The sequence below is a fragment of the Megascapheus bottae genome, chromosome 10, assembly GCF_031878675.1.
Source record: "Megascapheus bottae isolate mThoBot1 chromosome 10, mThoBot2.hap1, whole genome shotgun sequence".
NCBI lineage: Eukaryota > Metazoa > Chordata > Mammalia > Rodentia > Geomyidae > Megascapheus > Megascapheus bottae.
The window spans coordinates 54,853,440-54,867,564 of NC_143518.1; the positions used below are offsets into that span (position 1 = coordinate 54,853,440).

At 48.2% G+C, this 14,125-nt stretch overlaps 1 protein-coding gene across 1 annotated transcript; it reads left to right on the top strand.

The window, feature by feature from the left end:
* The first annotated feature begins 535 nt into the window (after positions 1-535).
* Positions 536-13,219, top strand: Ctse (cathepsin E). Its single transcript, XM_090339931.1, has 10 exons — positions 536-601; positions 1,439-1,648; positions 2,198-2,354; positions 3,102-3,219; positions 4,138-4,256; positions 6,281-6,480; positions 9,388-9,513; positions 11,050-11,191; positions 11,269-11,367; positions 13,055-13,219. The coding sequence occupies exons 2-10, from the start codon at positions 1,578-1,580 to the stop codon at positions 13,217-13,219; spliced, it is 1,197 nt and encodes a 398-aa protein (XP_090196057.1). The 5' UTR covers positions 536-601; positions 1,439-1,577.
* Positions 13,220-14,125: the final 906 nt, after the last annotated feature.

Consider the following 14,125-nt stretch of genomic DNA (forward strand, 5'->3'; position numbering starts at 1 on the left):
TGGCACATGGGATGGATTGGTAGCAGGAAAATCTGGATGTTGTAGGAGATGGGTGACCATTAAGCCCCTCCCATCCTCAGTCCTCGCAGCTTGAAGATCCTGATGTTTGTGGGCTCTTTTATGAGTTCAACCCCCAGTACCTCAGAATGAGTGTGAGCATATTTAGAGTTAGGGTCTTTAGGGCGGTATTGAAGCTAAATGAAGTCAGCAGTCAATGTAGCATGACTGGTGATCTTACAGGAAGAAGAAATTAGGACACAGGTACACAAGAAAGATCTTGGAGACCCAGAGAGACCAGGACCAACTATAATCAAAGAGAGGGGCCTCAGAGACAACCTTGGGCTTTCAGGCTCCAGGATCATGAGGAAATATGATCACCAGTGACCAGGGCTTCCCTCTTGCCAAGGCCCAGTGCCCCCATACCCTGACCCTCTGTACATACACACATCACCAACCCAGACCCATCCATCCAGGTGTGGAAGGCTGCAAATCTATCACCAAGTCTTCTCTTTCAGGGCTTGTGGGGACGATAGGCTACTGCTACGAAGTAGACAGGGGAAAGTGGCCTGCCACTCTGAACCAGGGCAGAAGAAACACAGAGGTAAAAGGCCAATTTATATTTTGAGTTATAATCCTACCATGCATGACATGTCCGTTTTTGTCCCCTTGGGGTCTTCAGCCAACCATTCATGGAGTACCAGTTCAATAAGGTGGGTCTAAGGACCCATTAGGCTCTCAGCCAATTAACAATGCATTTATTAGAGCCCAGGTAAGGTGTCAAAGGAACTGGGAAAAGCAAGTCTAGGCCAGCTTTCAGAGGGCTACTCGACCCCCAAATTCTCACCCCAGACCCATACTCCCCTAGCAAAAGGGAAGGAAAAAGGGGTGGAGGAGTATCTGGCCCCACCTTCTATTTGCTCTGATTATGGCTACTTTTGGGAGTCCCCAGAAGCCAAGCTGGAGACATGGAAGAATTGAGAGAGTGGAATGCCTCTGCCTTGAACTCTTGGAATGCTGAGAATCTCCTAAAATGGTCTATGTGTCCAGGCTTGAAGGACCTCAGATTCCTATCCTAGGTGTAGGCTAATTCCACACCTAACTTTCTGGGAATTTAGGGATCGACAGAAATCTGTTAGTTGTAGGTCACCTGCTGCTTGCACCTGCTTCTTAAGATAAAAAAAAAAAGTTATTACTTGAGTATATCACACGATGGATGCTTGTGACTTCAAGGTTACTGTGACATTACTTTTTCTGCACGTACACCCCTGTAGCCTTTTCAATAAATACCTTGTAAAAATGGACCCAGGACACCTGAAGCTTGAGGAAGACTTCAGGCCCTGGTGCCCCAAACCTCATTCCACAGTCTGGTGTTGGTTTATTGTTTTTTCTCGGTTGCTGCGACAGCTAGTGACGCCAGGTCTTATCTTTGAGTCCTCAGACTGGGCAGGGCAGAGCCTGCCCATAAGGAAGAATTGCCATAAGGGAGAAGTTAGTTCCCCTGCCCTGGACAAGAGGAAAAAGGAGGGAACAAGACACACAGCGACACACAGTGAGAGGAAGCTGCTGGTCCAGCTACCATGAAAGCGTTCCTGTTGCTGCTGGTTCTGGTAATACTGGAGCTGGGACAGGTTCAAGGAGCCCTTTACAGGTGAGGCCCTGTGCCCAGCACTCAGTCCAGCTTAGGGCTACCCCAGGAGAGGAAAGCTGATAGGGGAACGAAGAGAAGAAAACGGTGGGATCCACAGCAAAATGTTCCCCAATGGCCTCCTTGTGTAAGGTCTTAATCTCCAATGCACACTCAGCCAACCCTCTGCCTCTACCTCCAACGGACATGGGCACCCAGTCCAGGAGTCCCTCGCAGCCCCCTGCTGCTCAGGAGCAGAGGACTGCCGTGGTGCTGTGGAATCTTTAGTACTTTCCCAAGGGCTTCTCTCACCCTTGAACTCAGCCCTTTGTGAGCTGTCTCACAAGCCCTGTTCTCTGGATCGCAAAGCCCCTGCTCAGCACAGAAACATTCCTGCAGAGACTGAGCATCTGGGGCAGAAAGGAGGCTGGCTAGCTGGGGAGAGATGGGATATCTGCTCCTCCCTCTGCCCTAACTCACAGATCTGCCCCCGCTTCCCTCCTGGTGGAAAGAGGGGAGGGGAACAGAAGGTAGCAGAGTTGCGTCCCTCTTCACAAGCATTTTTGTCTTCAGGGTGCCCCTCACCAGGCGCCAGTCCCTTCGGAAGAAGCTGCGGGCCAAGGGACAGCTGTCAGAGTTCTGGAAGTCCCAGAACTTGGACATGATCCAGTTCACGGAATCCTGCACCCTGGGCCAGAGTGTCAATGAGCCCCTGGTCAACTATTTGGATGTGAGGCTCCCTGGGATAGGGGTGCAGGGAGGAGGGAGGAAGGCCCAGCCTTAGACCATGCTTGCCTTGGATGATCGTATGGACTGGCCCTCTGGGTCCCTACGAGTGGTGTCATCCGGCTCCAGCATGCCCCAGCTCTCTGTGGGAGGAGAACCCCCCAAGGAAGAACCCTGATTTTCTCTACTGCAACTTCTTAGTTATGTCCTTAAGCTGAATGCTTGACTCCTCCCAGCCCCATCCTGGGCTCCGTGAAATGGAGGAATTCCTGCCTTGCTTGTAGTATTGTGCGAGCCAGGGGAACAGGCATAAAATCAAACCGAGTCGTGATTTCCCCCCTCACAGCCTTTCCTCTGGTTTGTTGGGTTTTGTTTTGTTTTTGTGCCAGTACTGGGGGTTGAACTCGGGGCCTTGGAAACTGTCCTTTTAGCTTTTTCACTCGAGGCTGGTACTCTACCCTTGAGCCACACCTGCATTCAGTTTTTCACTGGATAATTGGAGATAAGACTTGACTGCCCAGACTGGCTTTGACCCAGCCTCCTGAGTAGCTAGGGTTCCAGGCACGAACCACTAGTGCCTGGTTGCTCCTTATCTTTTATTTCCCAGCCTGGCCATTCCTACACTCTGTGAGTTCTGGTCTACAGTCCACTAGGCGCTGGTCCCAAGCACTCTTCCTTTGACACCCACCACCCCCACCCCGTGAGCCTTCCCACCCTGCCTCACCCCTGCCCTCTCCTCTCCCCCTTGCAGATGGAGTATTTTGGCACTATCTCCATTGGCTCCCCACCGCAAAACTTCACTGTCATCTTTGATACCGGCTCCTCCAATCTCTGGGTCCCCTCTGTGTACTGCACCAGTCCAGCCTGCAGTAAGTGGGGGGCAGGAATCCCTGTGGAAATGGCCAACCCTGGAGGCAGGGCCTGGGACTCCAGGAGCAGAGGGCATGGTCAGCCCTGTTACACTGCCCCTCCCCGCCCCCCCCCCCCCCCCCCCGCCTCGCTTTCCAGAACAGCTTATCACAGAAACAAGGTGAGACCAGGAAGGGAGCTAAAACACAGCTCCCGCTCAAGATAACAACTTTCACAGGTTTAGAATTTACTAGAGAAAAACTTAGCCATTGAAAAGAGAAATCTTTAACTTAGTGACTCATTTCCTCCTGAGCACACAAAGGAACATGGGGGAAAGTTCCATCTGGGTGACTGCTGTGGAAAGGTTGGTGGCTTGGGTTCTGATGGAGCCCATATGCCTGCTTCCAAGAGGCTTGGTGGCCTGGCTCTGGCAGAGGCAGGGCTGGTGGGGCACAGTGGCTGGGGCATGTCCATTTAGTCAGAGGTAGCACAGGGGGGTAGGTGCTTATGAGAAACTGGCAAAAGAAGCCATAAACAAAGATATCTCAGTCAAAGATGTCTCAGGACAAATCTCCCCAGGCAGAGATTCTCTGAAACCCTGAAGCCAGGTGTCCCCAAGGTTGGACAGAGATGGGGGTGATTTCCTACAGTGGAATTGTTTACCCCTAAGTTTCTTTGAAGGCTAGAATGTCACCCACACTACTGGCTAGGACCTTGCTGGTACCTGATAAATGGCACTTATCTTGGTGTGCCCCAGGAAGTCATAGCCACAATCAGGTTTGCCCAGGGACAACTATTTGGTCCCTAATTAGGCCACACCTATGGCTAGAGGCAAACATATAGTCACTAGGGAGGGCCATGGCAGGTCTTCCAGGGCCCCAACTTCATGCTGGGAGCTGGGCAGGGATGGAGGAGTGAGCTGCATCCTCACTTTTCAGAGACACACCCCGTGTTCCACCCTTCCCAGTCCAACACGTACAGCGAAGTGGGGACCTCCTTCTCCATCCACTACGGGACCGGGAGCTTGACTGGCATCATGGGAATGGACCAAGTCTCTGTGAGTGAATGCTTGCCCAGCAAGAGCTGAATTTAAAACCTGAATGTAGGGGCCTGGAGCATAGCCTAGTGGTAGTGCTCACCTCACATGCATGAAGCCCTGGGTTTGATTCCTAGGTACCACATACACAGAAAAACTGGAAGTGGCGCTGTGGCACTGTGGCTTAAGTGGCAGAGTGCTAGCCTTGAGCAAAAAGTGTCCAAGACAGTGCCCAGGCCCTGAGTTCAAGCTCCATGACTGATAAAAATAAATAAATAAATAAAATAAACCCCGAATTAAAAACCCCATCAAGAGAGGAGGGGAGGGAAGGAAAAGGAAGAGAGAAGAGAAAGAGAAGAGAAAGGAAAGATGAGGGAGGAAAGAGGAAGAAAAGAAGGAATGCCTACAAAGAAACCCATAGTAAAGAATGATGACTTGTTGAGAGACTGAGAGACGTGGTCTTGAGATCAAGAATGAGATAAGAATGCTCATTCTTGCTATCTCTATTCAACATGTTTCGATGGTCCCAGTCAATGTAATAAGGCAAGAAAAAAGAAATCAAGGTCATTAAAATTAGAAAGAAAAGAAGTACTGCTATCATTATGAGCAATGACACAATTCTCAATGACAGTTATTTTTGGCTGGGCATGGTGGCTCATGTCTGTAATCCTAGCTACTCGGGAGGCTGAGATCTGAGGGTCGTGGTTCAAAGCCAGCCCAGGTACTAAAGTCTGTGAGACTCTTATCTTCAACTAACCACTAGAAAAACAAAAATAGAGCTGTGGCTCGAGGGGTAGGATAGTAGCCTTGAGCTGAAGAGCTCAGGGACAATGCTCATGCCCAGAGTTCAAGTCCCACAACCAACAAAAAAATTCTCAATGACAAAGTATTAGGAATACAGTTTCTGGAAATGAAGTCAACACAAAAAAACTCATTTAAATTTCTCTGTAGGCATTGAAAAATGGGTTTTTACTGGCACTCACAATATTATAAAAATGCCACCTACCTAAAATTTAACAAAAAGTACACTTCTACCCTTATTGAATGAAATTCAAAGATCTAGATAAATCATGCTTATAGATTAAATAATTGTTTTACAAAGAAATAAAATATTTTCATATTGATCTGTTGACTCAAGTCACCTCTGTAAAAATACTGGGGTTTGAACGCCTAACAAGCTGTTTTTAACATGTATATAGGGTTGGGAGTGTAACCTAGTGATAGGGTGCCTGACTAGCGTGCGTGAAGTCCTAGGTTCAATTCCTCTGTACCAAATACACAGAAAAAGCTGGAAGCGGTGCTGCTGCTCAAGTAGTAGAGTGCTAGTCTTGAGATAGCCCAAGGACAGTGTCCAGGCTCTGAGTTTAATAAATAATAACAGAAAACATCTCTATAATTAAAATAAAATCACCAAGGTAATGTGGATGAAAAACACTGCCAAATTCTGAGTTCACTTTTGTAATTTAAACAGTATAATTTTGGCACAGAATTTTTTTTTGCCAGTTCTGGGGTTTGAACTCAGGGCCTGAGCACTGTCCTTGGGCGTTCTCAAGGCTAAAGCCCTACCACTTGAGCCACAGCACCACTTCTGGCTTTTTTCTATGTAATGTGGTAAGGAGGAATCAAACCTGGGACTTCGTGCATGCTAGGCAAGCACTCTACCACTAGGCCAAACTCCTGGCCCAGAATTTAAAAAAAAAAAAAAAGACAAAACATAACGATCATAAAATATAGAAATCCCTTCACAGTCACCCAGCATATGTTGAAAATATTACTAAGGAATGCAGAGGAAATGATAAAGGATGGGAAGGAGAGGGATAGAGAAGAAGACAGAGTGGTTACTCTAAGGAAGGGAGCTGTAATTGGTAGAGTGTTTTGTTTCTTGATTTGGAAGCTTGGCTACCTATGATTTATAATATAGTACTATATTATACTTTGATTTATTAATTACATAAGGAAATTCGATGGGTGAGAATATGGCCTAGTTCATCAAGTAGGGCACTCTGCCAGCTCCCGGTGCAGCTCTCTGTGGCTCTCTCCCTCAGGTGGAAGGGCTGACTGTGACTGCTCAGCAGTTTGGAGAAAGTGTCACTGAGCCGGGCAAGACCTTCGTGAACGCAGAGTTTGATGGAATTCTGGGCCTGGGGTACCCCTCCTTGGCTGCTGGAGGGGTGACCCCAGTGTTTGACAACATGATGGCCCAGAACCTACTGGATTTGCCGATATTTTCTGTCTACATGAACAGGTAAGGGCTGTCGAGCCCCCCGGGTAAGCCAGGTCAAGGCTGTCAAGGCCACCAAGTGGCCACTGGGAGTTGTGTCGTACTATACCTAGCTGTCAAAAGACCTGGCTTTATCTCTTGGCTGGCCTGCTCTCAGCTGTCTGGACTTGAACAAAATATTTCACCTCTTTGAGTTTTGAGGAACTGGAATTTAGCCATATAATGGAATATTATGCAGTCTTGAAAAGGAAGGGACATTCTGAGCGACACTAAAACATGCATTAAACTTGAGGGCACTGTACTAAGTGAAATAGCCTCATAGAAAGAAAAGCACTATGAGCAGGGCGCCATGGCTCATGCCTGTAATCCTAGCTACTCAGAAGGATGAGATCCTCAGATCACAGTTCAAAGCCAGCCCTGGCACTAAAGTCCATGAGACTCTTATCTCCAATTAACCACTAGAAAACCAGAAGTGGGGCTGTGGCTCAAGGGATAGGGTGGTAGCTTTGAGCTGAAGAGCTCAGGGACAATGCCCAGGCCCAGAATTCAAGTCCTATGACCCACAAAAAATAAAAGGAAAGAAAGAAAAGCCTTAATTCCACTTGCATGAGGTGCCTAGAGTCATCATATTCGTGAAGATAAAAAGCACATGGGGGATTGGCGGAGCTGGATAAGTCAGGAAAGGGAGGCCTCATTTCTTTGCCAGTCCTGGGCTTGAGTTCAGGGCCTGAGCACTGTCCTTGGATTTTCTCAAGGCTAGAGCTCTACCACTTGAGCCTCAGCACCACTTCTGGCTATTTTTTTTCTATGTATGTGGTACCGAGAAATCGAACCCGGATCTTCATGCATGCTAGAAAAGCACTCTACCACTAGGTCAAAGTCCTGGCGCCAGGAGGCCTCATTTTTAATGGGTACAGTCTTGGCTCTGCAAATGAAAAATATTTTGGAGATGAGCTTTATGGTGTGACTATACTAAACACTCCTGAACTGTATACTCAAAAATGGTTAAGATATTAAGTTTTATGTTATGTATTCATTACCACAAAATTTTTTTGCCAGTCCTGGGCCTTGAACTCAGGGCCTGAGCACTGTCCTTGGACTTTCTCAAGACTGGTGCTCTACCACTTGAGCCACAGCACCACTTCTGGCTTTTTTCTATGTATGTGGTACCAAGGAATCGAGCCCAGGTCTTCGTGCATGCTAGACAAGCACTTTAACCACTAGGCCAAACTCACAGCCCTGCCACAAAAATTTTTAAACAATGCATTGTAGTCAGAAAGGTCACGAAGACAATCCCTCAGGTACCTTCCTTGGAGTCCTGGGCCAGTGACATCATCTTCCTCCCTGCACAGGAAGGTGATTGCCTGCCTTTCTTGCCTTCTTTCTAGTTAGGCCTGGCCTGAGAGCTCCCTGTTGCAGCGTAAGCTCACTTGCCCATTCCCTCTGCATGAAGGGTCCTGGCTCCCTCTCTTAAGCTGTGAGTCACCCCAGCCTGGATGCTGCTGAGCCAAGCCTGGGTGGATGGAGCCAGGGGTTGTGGGAATACTACCTTCTCCCGAAGAGCCTCCTGCTCCCTCTCAGCTTGAGAAGACGTGGATCAGGCAAGAGTACTGCAGTCAGACTAGCCCAGGTTGCGGTCCTTCCTCCTACATTGTCTCCCTGGGCCTCAGTTTCCCCAAATGAATGCTAAGTGGACATGAAAGTTAAATAAGATTAGGTTCATTTCCTTACACAGAGGCCAGAAGGTAGTTCCCCCACTCTCTCTCCCTCCCCCCTTCCCTCCCCCTCCTCTCTTGCTCATTTTTCTCCTCTTCCTCTTCTATTCTCTTCCCCCTCCTCCTCTTCTTCCTCTTTCTTCTTCTCTTCTCCTTCCTCTCCCATCTCTTACTCTTACTCCTCCTTCCTTCTTCCTCTTTCCTTCTATTGTCTTTCTCCTCTTTTTCCTCTCTTCTTCTCTCCTTTCCTCTCCTCTTTTCTCTTTTTCTCAGTTTTTTCAGTGCTACTGATAAAACCTATGACCTTGCCAGCTGGTGACTCATGCCTGTAATCCTAACAACTCAGGAGGCTAAGGTTTAAGGATTGTGGTTTGAAGCCAGCCCAGGCAGAAAAGTCCATGAGGCCCTTCTCTCATTGGAGAGGCTACTAAAACTACTCAGAAAAAGCTATAAGTGGTGTTGTGGCTCAAGTAGTAGAGTATTAGCCTTACACTAAAGAAACTCGGGGACAGTGCCAAACCCTGAGTTCAAGCCCTAGGACTGACCCCTCAAAAAGAAAACATCAACAAACATAAACACCTGTGAGGTGGTGAGTGCTAAGCAAGCTATCCAGCATAGATCCACACCCCCATCACACACAACCTAAAATTTCTACAGAAGTTCCAGTCACTCCCCCATTACCACCCCCCCTGCAGTACAGGTGAGTTCCATGGTTTTCAGATCCTCCTGAAAATGAATCTATTTTATGTCTTGTTTCCGCCAACTCCCTGGTAGGTGCCAGAAAAAAATTGAGACCTCAAGTGCTAGTGAAACTGAAGCAATATTTAAGTCCTAGTAAAGTCATAGCACAGTCGCATGAGCATAGATACCCAGGAGTGGATGCCTCAGAAACTCTATACCACCACAGCCACAGGGAGCCAGCTACTTTGGGGAAAGAGATCTTTGAGGGAATGTTTCAATTCACAAAGTGTGTGGCCCTGGCCTTGGTTCTACAGGGCCACCGCTGTGTCTAAGAAGCAAGGGACATTCACAATTCTCTGAACAGAGCAGTTTCTGCTAATCAACTTGGTTGGTGGTGGCGAAGGCCAAGTGGGTATCTGTGCCTAGCTAGGTATATGGACTCAGCACCCAGGCCATGAAGCACAATGTCTTAGCCCAAGCTCCCCAGCGCTGTCAGTGGCTTTTCTTCAGTAACTCATCTTGCCCTCCCCCACAGTGAGCTACCAGGTGGTTTCAGTGGCAGTGAGCTGACTTTTGGAGGCTATGACTCTTCCCATTTCTCTGGAAGTCTGAATTGGATCCCAGTCACCAAGCAAGGTTACTGGCAGATTGCCCTGGATGGGTGAGTATCTCTTCCGCTGACTGAGGGATGCTGCAGGTCTCGAGGAGTGGACGCTGAGTACTCACTGTGTGGGTTGAAGGTAAGCAGAGATGGGGGAGGGCAGGTGTAGCCAGGCAATGGGGAAGCTTCCTCTCCCGTCCATGAGTCACACCTGAGCTTCAGCCAATGGCCAATGCCTACCTGAACCTGCTGTCCTCTGGCCATCAACACTAATGAGCAGAGAGACAGGGCCCAGGGACTGGAAAGGAAAGGGAGGCTTGGACTTGAACTTGGTCCCCCTTAAGCATGGACAGAAGATGAAACGTGCTTACAATGACCACAGAAGCATTCAGTGGCCTGAGAGAGGAGCCACCAAAGTGGCCCTGTGGTCAGAACAAGGTGCTGCCTATCTGGAGAGACTCAGGGTTTCAGGAAAAGACGGCTGTGAAATCAAGACTTAACATCAACACAGCATCTTGGTGGAGCGTCCGGGGAAAGTGGAATTTGGTGTTTTTTATGTGTCTTGTATCGTACTAGGCATTGTAGGAATTCAAAGAGGAGTAATTAAACTGTCAGTTCCTAAGACATTCAGGGCAAAATGTTACAAAGATCTACTGCACACTGTCATCTTAGAACTTTTCAGACTAGAAATTTTCCTGCCTAGGATTATGATATCACTCGGGATCCTGATCTATAAAACTAAGGGCCTCCCTCTCCCACTCAACTTTCCTGCTCACAGCTGACACTCTACCACTGAACCAGGCCCAATTCTTTAGCTGGTTGATTAGAGATGATAGGTTATGGACATTGTGCTCAGGCTGACTTTGAACCTTGATGTTCTAGATCAGCTAGCAGTATGAGCTTGAGCCAGTGGGACTCAGTTCTGATCTACTTTTTATTTTTTAGTGAAATAGAATACAATAAAAATAGGGTACACTGTAATATGTGTGTGTGTGTGTGTGTGTGTGTGTGTGTATGTTTGTATTAAGAACAAGTACAAGCTGGATGTGGAGGCACATGCTTTTAATTCTATCAATTCAGGATGCTAAGGGGAGAAACTATAAATTCAAGCCCAAACTAGGCAAAAAGTGAAATTCTGTCCTACCCCCCCCAAAAAAAGAAGCAGCTGGACACGGTTGGCTCGTGCCTGGAGGCCTAGCTACTCAAGAGGGTAGCCATAGTTGGAAGCCAGCCTGGGCATGGAAAGTCTGTGAGATTCTTCTCTCCAGTTACCCACCGAAAAGTTAGAAGTGGAGCTGTAGTTCAGTGGTATAGTGGTAGCCTTGAGCAAACCAGATCAGGGACAGTACCCTGAGTTCAAGTCCCAGACCCAGAACACACACACACACACACACACACACACACACACACACACACACACACAAGTGTATTTCTAACTATGAGTCTCAGTTTTAAAAAAAAGTTCACAGATAGTCCTGTATAGAAGAGATGTGAAAGAACATCTTCAGTGAGTTCTAGGGTGATAGGGAGCACAAGAAGTGAGGAGTGGCAGGGGACCCGGGGAAGGCTGGTTGACAGTGACCCCTCTGCCCCCAGAATCCAGGTAGGAAACAACGTGATGTTCTGTGCTGAGGGCTGCCAGGCCATCGTGGACACAGGGACCTCCCTCATCACTGGCCCCTCCCACGAGATCACCCATCTGCAGGAGGCCATTGGGGCCACACTCGTGGATGGAGAAGTGAGTGCCCCCTGGGTGGGAGTGACCAGGAGCCAGAGATGGCAGCCTCTGAGAGGACCCCACGTTGTGTTTTTCAGTATGCTGTGGAGTGTAGCAACCTCAATGTCATGCCCAATGTCGCCTTCATCATCAACGGTGTCACCTATTCCCTCAGCCCAACTGCCTACACCCTGCCAGTAAGAGCTGTTTCCTTATTCTGCCAGTCAAAGGGCCCTCCCTACGTGGGCTCCACTTCCCTTTTCCAACAGCTGCCCACACTTGCCTGTGTCCCCCACCCCCACCCTGAGCCCTTCTCCCATCATGCGGGGAAGTAGCCTGAGTGGTTTTCCTCCTGAAAGAGACACAGGTACTGAGCATGGGCATTCCCCTGGGAATCTTGGTTGAGTCATTTAAGGAAGTTTCCTGGTATGGTTTTACAGATGTTGAAATTGAGCCTTGTTCATGAGTCTATATGTCCATTACCATGCCAGCGTCTCACATTCTCCCACCTTCTCCTAGGAGAGTCCTTGCTCATGCTCACCCCTCCTCACAGCCAGCGTGGACCATGCTGCAGGTTTTAATGAAAGCCACAGCACACCATCAGAGATGCTGCAGCATCTTTGGAGTTGTGTCTCCTTCTCATGGAGGCTCCTTGAGCCCTTGCGCTCCTCAGCCACCTCACATGTCACATGGTTGTTGGAAAGACCACTAGTGCCCGGGTGGGCTCTGTCTCTGACAAACTGAAAAATAGGATTGAGAGAGATTACACTCGGTTTGCAGAATAATGGGTGCCTTCCTGCTTTGTACCTAAATGAGCTCACTCAAATAATTCCCAGAACACCAGCAAGAAAAGACCAGTACTGGGGCTGGGAGTGTAGCCTAGTGGTAAAGTGCTTGCCTAGTATACACAAAGCCCTGGGTTCGAGTCCTTGGTACCATATACACAGAAAAAATTGGAAGAGGCACTGTGGCTCAAGTGACAGAGCACTAACCTTGAGAAAAATTGTCCAAGGACAGTGTGCAGGCCTGAGTTCAAGCCCCAGGACTGGCAGATAAAGAGAGGGGGAAGGAAGGAAGGAAGGAAGGAAGAAAGGAAGGAAGGAAAAAGAAGGAAGGAAAGAAAGAAAGAAAGAAAGAAAGAAAGAAAGAAAGAAAGAAAGAAAAGAGAAAGAAAGAGGGAAGGAAAGAAAGGAAACAGTAGTACTAGCCAGACATAGAGCAATTCCTCTCTCATAAAAATTAAACCGAGTCAGAAACCAGTGTCTCATGCCTGTCATCCTAGCTACACTGAGATCTAAGGATCACAGTTCAAAGCCAGCCCAGAATGGAAAGCCTGTGAGACTTTAATCTCCAATTAACCAGCAGAAAGCAAGAGGTGGAGCTGTGGCCTAAGTGGTAGAGTACTAGCTAAAAAGCTCAAGGACAGTGCCCAGACCCACACCAGAACACACACACACACACACACACACACACACACACACACACACACACACACACACAATTTTTAATTAAGCTGAACTCTGCTAGAAACTAAAGAAAACAGAATGTAAACCACTGTAGTGCAAAACTTTTTGCTCTTCCAGTCTTGCAGTAAAATTAGGGTTCCCTCTGGTAAATGACAGCATGGTAGGGCTGTGTATCACATGAACAGTGCTCAGGATTGTAGAACATAGGTGCACAACACCTCACTGAGGAAGAGGAGTAAGGGTGTGCGTGCACTGTGGGAGGGAGGATCCACCGGCCAAGAGGGTGGATCCATCAGCTCCTAGGCCACCCAGGACTGCCCCCACCCCTCAGGACCGCCCCTGGGCTTCAACTTCTCCCCACTGAATGGCACTTCTTCCCCTGGCTCCCTGTCATTGATGTACTTGTGTGTCACCACAGGACTACATGGAGGAAATGAACTTCTGTGGCAGTGGCTTTCAAGGACTTGACATCGGGCCTCCAGCTGGGCCTCTGTGGATTCTGGGGGACGTCTTCATTCGACAGTTCTACGCCATCTTTGATCGTGGGAATAACCAAGTGGGGCTGGCGCCTGCAGTGCCCTAAGAAGGGCTGTGCCTGTGTCTGTGCTGGCTTCCCAACATCCCTGGGGCCTGTTAGGATGGGGCATTCTTTACACTCTCAGATAATCATCCTATAGAATGTAATCAGTGCATCTTTTTTTTTTTTTTTTGGCCATGGGGCTTGAACTCTGGGCCTGGATGCTGTCCCTGAGCTCAAGGCTACCACCCTACCCTTTGAGCCACAGCCCCACTTCCCATTTTCTGGTGATTAATTGGAGATAAGAGTCTCATGGACTTCCAACAGCTGGCTTTGAACCTTGATCCTCACATCTCAGCCTCCTAAGTAGCTAGGATTACAGGCGTGAGCCATCGTGCCCAGCTTCAATGCAACTTTTAATTAGGACTAAACTGAGCACACACACACACACACACACACACACACACACACACACACAAAACCTGCCACACACTTCACATGTACATACCATCTCCACCACTGTCAAGATGTCAAATTAATTTCTGTCTGTATATTTCCTCACTTTATGTTGGCTTTTCATTGTGGAAATCTCCCCTACTGAAGGAAAAATTATGGCATAATAAATCTCTCTGCACTCCACTCGGCTTCTCTGACCTATCCACATGTGGCCGGGCCCCACTTGGCTCTAACCTGACATCCATTTCTCTCTCCAGCCCCACAGACCGGCATCACTTGGAATCAGATTCCACACACCGTATCATTTTATTCATAAATATGCAGTCAGCATATTTATCTTGTCCGTGTGTTCTCATGTTCACAGCTGGCTTGTCTGCATCAGGATTCAAACAAGATCCATAACCAGCTTTACTTTGAAAAGGTCTCAGATTGGCACGAGAATTTTGCTGGTTGGATTCAGATGTGTCATGGCCTGGGTCTCTGCGCTCATCTTCTTTGTAAGATGGTAGTTAGAGC

Coding starts and splice junctions, on each gene's coding strand:
- Ctse (XM_090339931.1), top strand. CDS start 1,578: ATGAAAGCGTTCCTGTTGCTGCTGGTTCTGGTAATACTGGAGCTGGGA. Junction 3,220..4,137: donor CTGCACCAGTCCAGCCTGCA/GTAAGTGGGGGG, acceptor CTCACTTTTCAG/AGACACACCCCGTGTTCCAC. Junction 11,192..11,268: donor CCACACTCGTGGATGGAGAA/GTGAGTGCCCCC, acceptor TGTGTTTTTCAG/TATGCTGTGGAGTGTAGCAA.